Below are 9188 nucleotides of genomic sequence, written 5' to 3'. Positions count from 1 at the left end.
ACAGCTCTTCGCCTTGGATTGATAGAAATCTAAAGTTAAATCACAGAAATAAAACCATACTGTAAAACTTCACAGTGCATCAGAATTTCAAGTATATATAAGAAAATAGCGCTTAAATAAGTCCACTTACGAATGAAATGTGATTTGTTTAAACTTTAGACTACAATCAGAACGATTAGTACACCCGTGAGCGACGCAAGCTCGGCATTTTTTATCAAAACACTTCACGACTACACAGAATCAAACCACCAGAAGCGAATGTTTTGGGGTAGCTAACATGGCGGACCTTCTCTTGGGTCGGCTTCAAGTTTGTGACGTCATGACAACTCCTCTTATTTTTACCTCCATGCGCGAGACGCTTCTTTGTCGCGACTGTTTCACTGTTATGTTAGACTGTGGTTACTTGTTAGACTGTGTGAAGTATCTTTGATATTTGTGGTGAGAGGTGGGGATTTGTTGTGGTGCGGAGCAGCGTGTTTGTTTAGAGGTTATGTTTTAGTTTGCCGACGAAGTAGTTGTACTAGAAAAATTACATGATGGATATGCATTTGAAATTATTTTTCTTAGAAGATTGCTTCAAACCTAATAATGGATACAGTTATCTTCGTAATTCTTTGAATTCACTTCTCGAACACAAAACGTTTTCTCTGAAAGTGAGTATGTTAGAAATGTAGAAATGCAACGTAATTATTATTAAGGTTTTTGTGTTGTCAGACGTCAAATAACGAATGAGACTTGTCGAAATTGACATTCATGAACTGTGGCACGAACCGTTCATTTGGACACTCTCCACGCACCAGTATAAGGTGTGTGTTGAGATATTAAATATCTTGTACATATCTTGATGCTGTGACGTTATTTCGAGTGTCGACGTTGATATATTTTTGTAATGTGAATGTATTGATATCTGCTGCTTCTATAACGTTCTTGCAGTTGTCTTACAGAGTCGATTGATTGGGTTGGAGAGAAAGGGACCAAACGACAGGGTCATCAGTCCCTTTTACAGAGTCGTAGCAGTTTTACTCACTTGTCACCCCGTACTTCATACTACCCAGGAACTAACGAAATATAAATTGGATACTGTAGAATTCTTTGACAAGAACTTCTTCCATGTTATTGGGCCTTATAATTTGTTTTCGTTTCTGTTCATGTTGCGTTTTGTTGGAGGTAGTTCGAAACCTTACAGCAGCTGTTTAAATTGGTAGCTATGTTATGACAACGTTACTGAATTAGTGTCTAAAAATCCGTTCTGTGAATCACTTCCGTCTGTTATTTAAAACATTAAACGTTTTAATACCAACTTGACATAGTGAACACTAATTTGTGCGCAGGGAGGGGGGGGGGGGGGTGTTGTGTTACGGGCAGGGTGCTTGTGAAACAGAATGGGCTGGAACCTTAAGTTGATAATCCAGTATGTTCGCAGTAATATACTGCAAGAAAAGTGGCACATTGTTTAGGAGGTTAGGAAACTACTTTTATGTTTGAGTTTTACAGTGAACAGGAGTTCAGATTTATGTTGTCGGTTGTTTCCCGGACCCCACTCATGGCAAGTACCATGATGTCTCCTCATAAAATGATACAGTAGATTTATTTCCTCCATCCAAGACTGTCTGTTCTTTCGAGATATCTCAACAGTGGAACATAAGAACTCTGAAGTTCTGTACTATCTCTGATTTCTACTGTCATTAATGTTTGGGGGAAGTCATTCTGACATAGGTTTTCTATGGTGTCATAAAATTGCTTATGAGAAATATCATGGTGATTCATTAAAATGCCAAATACCACTTCTTTTCGTAACGAATTTTCTCTTTGCAGCAGAACATTGCTGATTTGAAACTTCCTGGCCAATTAAAACTGTGTGCTACTCGTCGATTCAAGTCTGGGACTTTTGTAGTTTGATATGCTTGTATGGGTTGTGCTTGGAAACTTTGCCAGTCCGAGATTCGAGCCTTGGTCCAGCAAATTACTGTTTAATAAAGTTTTTCAAAAGAAGCAAAATAAATAAACAAACAAACATATGAGGGCATGAGATACTCTGGTGTTGCAAAGGGAGGCCCCAGGTAGAAAAGGTAGCGAACCATTATTACTGGGTATTAATGGCATCTAACTCTTCCTCTGCAGTGATATACATATAAATAACCTCAAAAAGATAGAAAAACAAAGCAGAACAGTCATTGAAAAATTTTTGAAGAAAGTCTCACAGGTACAAAAGGGAGGGTGGAAGAAAATTGCTGAGAAACAAATGTTGAGGAAGTTAAGTTGTGTTTTTGATGTATATGGTATACATACAAGCAGTAGTTTGAAAGGTAATTGTGTCCTCTCTTTACTTAGCATGCCAAGAAGCTCATGACAAAGAGGCTTGCAGTAATCCAGTTTTGAAACTGTTCATACCTATCACAGTTGTGATGTGAAACTCAGCTCTTTCTCCTCTTCCAGTAGACCCGAGAGGTGACAGATACTGGCACCCAGGTTGAGACAGTGCTTGATTTCCAAGAAGCATTTGATGCATTCCCTCACCCTCACCTAATGAACAAAATAAGAGTGTATGGATCATCAGACAATCTTTGTGTCTTGATTGACGAGCTTGTAGCAAATAGAGCAGAGTTTATCATTCTTAATAGAGGGAAATCTTAAGATCTAAAAGTAATTTTAAGAATTGGACACTTCCCTTGACCTATATAGCTCAACAGCAGCTCCCGATCCCACAAATTGGAATTGAACATTTCACTTGACCTATATAGCTCAACAGCAACGCCCAATACTGGAAAACCCACAGCCACAACCACACATTGGAATTCAACACTTCCCTTTACCTATATAAGTCCACAGAAACTACCGATACCAAATCATAAAACCCAAAACTACAACCACGTCCGCAATCATCACTACCTCAAAAAACACAACAAACCCACAAAAGTGGAATAGAACACTTCCCTTGCCCTGTTATCCTTACGACATCTCCACATACAGCCGTCCCTGGTCTGAGACGCTGGAACTTTAAGTTATCCTCATTTCTTCATGACATACTGAACACTTCATGACTTCATCCAAAAATTCGAATAGTTGAAGAAATTTTCTTAGAGACAACGCACTGCCCCCATCATCGCCGACAACCGAAAACTGCTGACCCTGTCAGTCATATCCATACCTACCAAAGACATAAAAAAGCAATTTACCAAAATTCACAAACGACAAACAGAAAATAACTACAATAACGTCAAAATAACAAACTAAGATCATTACTCACTGAAAAATATTCCACTGAAATCACAGTCCTGATACCACACACGTGGAGTGCTATCATGCAAATGAACCCCATACGCCACGTAACACGCTACCCATAAACACATCACCAGGGAAAACCACCGACCTCAACAATACGCCACCTATAAACACACCACACACGTAAACTAAACCAAAAACATCACCTAACACACCAGCAGAGAGCACCACCAATCACATCAAAACGAAACCTACAAACACACCACTCTCACAAACTAAATTCTGCGCCGTCGTGATGTCACACACAACAACAGCCTTACGTCACGGGTCAAAGCCGACGGGTGGGATCGGATGCTTCGGTCGACCCAACACCTTTTACTAACTTGACACGTTCCACATCATTACGAAGTGTCGTATTCATGATCTATTGAGCAAGTACTAATCTAATCTCTGTGTGCTGTAATTAATCTATTCTGATCCTCACAATCCCTATGGGAGCAATTTGTTGGGGGCTGTAGTATGTTCTTAGAGTTATTATTTAAAACTGGTTCTTGAAACTTCATTAGTAGACTTTCTTGGGATAGTTTGTCTATCTTCAAGAGTCTGCCAGATCAGCTCTTTGGTCAAATCAGTGACTCTCCCCTGGGTGAAACAAACCTGTAACCATTCATGCTGTCCTTCTCTGTATGCATTCAATATCTCTGCTAGTCCTATCTGATACAGGTCTGACACACTTTAGCAATATTCCAGCATGGGTCTCACAAGTGATTTGTAAGCGGTTTCCTATGTAGACCGATTGCATTTCCCTAGTGTTCTATCAATAAACCGAAGTCTGATACCCATGTTCCCCACAAATGAGCCTATGTGTGTGTTCCTCTTCACAACCCTACTGACTGTTACACCCAAGTATTTGTATGAGTTCACAGATTCCAACTATGACACAGATTCCAACTATGACTCACTCATACTATGTTTCTTTATTTTGTGAAGTGCACAATTTTACATTGTTGAACATTTTAAACAAGGTGCTAGTCATTTTGTCAAGCTCCAACTGAATTTTTGTACAGCTTCATTTAGACTGTATTTCATTGTAGATATCTGCATCATTTGTGAATAGCCTGAGGTTACTATTAGCACTATCGGCAAAATCATTAATATACAACATGAACAGCGAGGGAACCATCACACTTCCCTGTATGCACCCGAAGTTACTTCTGCATCTGTCGATGACTCTCTATGCTAGATAACATGCTGTGTCCTCTTTAACAAGAAATCCTCTGTCCAGTCACATATTTCGTCTGGTACCCCCATGTGGTTGTAGTTTTGATAATAAGTGTAGAAGTGGTTCTGGGTCAAATACTTTTTAGAAATCAAGAAATATTCAGTCCACCTGACTGTCCTGATTGATGGCTTTCAGATGTCCTATGAGAAAAGGGCGATTGGCAACAAATTGATGTCAAGATCTGAAGAAAACGAGCATCATGCGTCATCAAAGAATCATTTAGAAAGTGCAAAAGCTTTACTGTTAAAATTCTGAGAGCATACATTCTTTGAAAAAAATCAGGGAACAAATTACTTTCTCATTGATATAACTTGTAAAAATGTCATAAAACCAAAATTAAATATGTTCAAGCTCACACAGAGACCTATCAACATTCGTTTCTTCTGCACACCAGTTGTGACTGGAACAAAAAACAAAAAAAAAGGGGAGGGGGAAGTGACAGTGTGCATTAAGTACACTCTGCCATGCATGATATGATGAGAATCTGACATCAGACAACGAGTAGTGTGGCACTGTGGTAAGAGACTGGACTAGCAGTTAGGAGGCCAGTGGTGTGGCTCCCCTTCATGCCATCCAAATTTCAGTTTTTCTTAATTTCCCTAAATTTTGTAAGTTGTATGACTGTGGTGAAAGGGCATAGTCAATTTTTGTTTTCTATCCAAGCTTGTGCTTTGTGCCTAGTAACCACATTGTCAATGAGATACTGAACTCTAAATCATCCTTTATCCGAGAGCAACTCCGCCTTCTGAATATGGGTAATACACATTGAAACTACTTCCTCCTGCACACCTGTTGTTGCAGACAACGCGAGAGTAAGTGTGGTTGAGGTTCTAGATCCAAATCCCCGAATAAGATTAAGTAGTCCCTGAAAGGAATTGTCTGAGATGAGATGAATGCCCAGCAGAGAAAGCTGGACCCTATATACTGAGCTGGCCTTTCCAGAGCCTTGAGATAGTGTCCAGGACTAGGTAGATAATATTAGAAAGTGTGACTCACTCCATTGCAACAGCATCTGTGCCAAAAGACTCCATTTAGATTGAGAATGTATCCTGAATGTAGGGGAGGGTTGTTCATTGCCAAGTAGTCATTAGAGAGTTGCTGCATGAGTAATAGCCTGGAAAGTGTGGTCAGTTAGTAGTTGTAAGTGATTGTACTATTTTATGCTTCTCTCCACTTTGTCATTGATTTGTTGGCTACAGTTTATAATAAATAGGTAGATGACTAATCTGCATAAAATTTGTATTACTTTTAATCATTCTTGTCATATTTATAATCAACATGAACTGTTGACAATAAATGCTCCCTTTTTTGTGTGGGGGGTATGGTTATTGCTCACTGTGGTGCCACGGCATGTGGTACGCTGCTTAAGGAGCTCAGCCAGTAACATTTGAGTGGGGAATGGCCATCTCCATTAGCCCTCTTTTACTGTGAGCTCTGGATGTGCTTCAGCAGTTACTGTTCACTTCATCAGTGGATCATGGTTCATGAGAATAGCACAAACTTCTAATAACCTCTCATGGGCCAGTGCAATATAGCAACAGTAGATCAATGATATCATTGTTATGGTGGCTATATTAGCCTAGAAAATTGGTGAACTCTGGATGTGCCTCAGCTATTACTGTTCAGTACATCAGAGGAGGATCATGGCTCATGAGAATTGTACAAACTTGTAATAACCTCTCATGGGACAATGTGATACAGCAACAGTAGATCAATGATGTCATTATTATGGCGGTTACGTTAGCCTTGAAAATTGGTCAGTCAGTGTGTCATTAACATCAAAACATTATCTGAACAAAAGCCAAGAGAAGCTAAGGGTATCTCTGTGGCAAGTAGGGGGTCAGTCTTCTAGAGTCTTATAATTAAGACTGTGTCCAGGGCATGGTGCACCATCTCCCTAGACTTGTTCCAAGTGCCAAATCATGGAGAAAATGTTTCAAACACTCATTACTAGATAGCACATGGTTTTCTTGTCAAGCAGTGCTTCCCTCTGTAGTTCAGGTTGCCATGTGTCAGTCTCCTCCCTTTAGTTACTGCAAAGTTTGTGTGAAAAGCAAACTGCATATGAGATTTTGCTTGAATCAGTACAACATCTTTGTAATGGAATGAATTAATTTTGCATTTCAAAAATAGTAAAGAAAAGTTAAAAGTGGTATGACTAAAGTGGCTAGTACTAAGGTATCCCAAATAACTGTTAAAAATTCTTACTCTGAAACAGAATAATGTCACAGTGATTAAAAGAGGAAAGACTATGGCTGATGTAAGCCATGCCATGCTTCATCTGAAGGACCAGCTGTGTTTATTTGTAAGTTGCAAAACAGAAAGACCTGTTGATGATGTTGTCATTTATTTCTCAACAGCACAGTAAACCTTGCAACATCTGCTCTCATGAATGGAATTGTGTTGAAGAGAAGTCAATACTGGAAGATTTTTTTCTTGAATTTCATTTTGTTATTCTATTGTAAAAATGGAAAAGGTATAAGAAATGGTACGAGATGACTACAGTTGCACTAGTTAAGACATTACTGCCATATTTATGTTCTTTTGTTATCATAAAACGTAGTGCCTCAGTGTTAATGGCAGTTAAAACAATAACTGTCATAGTGCTTTTATGTGCTTGGCAAAATATTTAATTATCTGTTTTGTCTCGTTACTTTTTTGCAGTGATGAGGGGAGCAGCATAAATCTGTTGTATTAGAATATCTTCTCAGTTTTTTGGATACAAATAAGTTTTATACAAAAAGAGGTACATTGTTTTTCGGCTGAAATAATTTTTGGACCCTTTTTGGGTTTGACCTCCTGTGTGTCCGGTGGTGTGGGCAGACTGGGGAAGAAAACCTGAAACACACTGAGGTGACAAAAGTCATGGGATACCTCCTAATATCATGGCAGACCTCTTTTTTTGCCTATCTTAGTGCAGTGACTCAATATGGGATCGACTCAACAAGTCGTTGGAATCCCCTGCAGAAATATTCAGCCATGCTGTCTCTATAACCACCCGTAATTGTGAATGTGTTGCCAGGGCAGGATTTTTGCATGAACTGACCTCTCAATTATGTCCCGTAAATGTTTTATACGATTTATGTCGGGCAACCTGGTTGACCAAATCATTCACTTGAACTGTCCAGAATGTTCTTGAAACCGATTGCAAACAATAGTGGCATGGTGACATGACATTTATTTATTTATTTATGCATTTATTTTACCTGGCAAGATTAGAGCCTTCAGGCCCTCTCTTACACCTAACCAGGCATACTCAGATTCAACAAATTTCAGTGTCTACAGAAAATTAGGACATATAACATGTTATACAGTATTAATGTTAAAGAAAAAAAATAGAGATTATAAAAGTAGTACAATGATAATTATAACAATCAAAAAAATAATTATAACAATCAAGAATAATAAAAATTATAATAATAATGATAATAATAATAATAATAATAATGACTATGTATATGAAAGTAAACATATTTTTCTTATATGAGTGTCAGTCCTATTGCTAGTTGGGAATTTTCTCGTTATATTCTTGCAGCTTGTAAGTTATTCTCATCAAGCAGAGACATAAGACGATGGAATGGGGTGAAAGAGATATAGAAGAGGTAGATAGGTTAGAGGAAGAGAAATAGAATGGTAAAATTCGAAGCTATGATGGAGAGGAGAAAGAAAAAGGTGGGGGGGGGGGGGGGCACAACAATGGTGGCTATACCGTCCCTAATATGTAAGTCTTAAGTTCCCTCTTGAATGTTGAGTGGTTTGGATAAGACGCAGATCACAGGGGAGCGCGTTCCATAGTCGTATGGCTGAGATGGAGAATGACACGGAGAAAGATTTTGTGTTATGTAAAGGTACAGCCAAGATGCTAGACGTATCCGATCTGGTATTGCGGTTGTGGAATGACATCAATTGTGAATGGTCTCCAAGTAGCCAAACATAACCATCTCCAGTCAATGACCAGTTCAGTTGGACGAGAGAACTCAGCCCGGTCCATGTAAACACAACCCACCCCATTATGGAGTCGCCACCAGATTGCACAGTGCCTCGGGTCCATGGCTTCTTGGGGTCTGCGCCATACTCAGATCCTAGCATCAGCTTATGCCTACTGAAATTGGGACTCATCTGACCAGGCCACAGTTTTCCAGTCATCTAGGATCCAACTGGTACCGTCACAAGCCTAGGAGAGGCACTACAGGCATTGTTAAGCTGTTAGCAAAGGCACTTGCTTTGGTCATCTGCTGCCATAGCCCATTAACACCAAATTTCGCCACACTGTCCTAACATATACACTCATCGTACGTCACATGTTGATTTCTGCGTTTATTTCACACAGTGTTGCTCATCTGTTAGCACTGACAACTCTGCACAAACACCGCTGCTCTCAGTTTTGAGTGGAGGCCGTCAGCTATTTCATTGTCTGTGGTAAGAGGTAATGCCTGAAATTTAGTATTACTGCCACACTCTTGACACTGTGGATCTCAGAATATTGAATTCCCTAATGATTCCCAAAACTGAACGTCCTGTGCGTCTAGCTTGAATTACCATTTCACTTTCAGAGACTGTTAATTCCCATTGTGCAGCCATAATCTCATCAGAAACCTTTTCACATGAATCACCTGAGTATAAATGACAGCTCCACCAATGCACTATCCTTTTATACCTTGTGTACGTGCTACAACCAGTATCT

At 39.3% G+C, this 9188-nt stretch overlaps 1 protein-coding gene across 1 annotated transcript in view; it reads left to right on the top strand.

Moving 5' to 3' along the window:
* The first annotated feature begins 430 nt into the window (after positions 1 to 430).
* LOC124594164 overlaps positions 431 to 9188 on the top strand; it is a 118408-nt gene continuing 109650 nt past the window's right edge. The window contains exon 1 of the mRNA XM_047132519.1: positions 431 to 653. Coding sequence (XP_046988475.1) covers positions 534 to 653 — 120 coding nt within the window. The 5' untranslated portion in view covers positions 431 to 533. The remainder of the gene's footprint in view (positions 654 to 9188) is intronic.

The sequence above is a fragment of the Schistocerca americana genome, chromosome 2 (genome assembly GCF_021461395.2).
Source record: "Schistocerca americana isolate TAMUIC-IGC-003095 chromosome 2, iqSchAmer2.1, whole genome shotgun sequence".
In the NCBI taxonomy this organism is placed as follows: domain Eukaryota; kingdom Metazoa; phylum Arthropoda; class Insecta; order Orthoptera; family Acrididae; genus Schistocerca; species Schistocerca americana.
The sequence above is the reverse complement of the archived record's forward strand: the minus strand, read 5'-3'. Positions and strand labels throughout refer to the sequence as shown.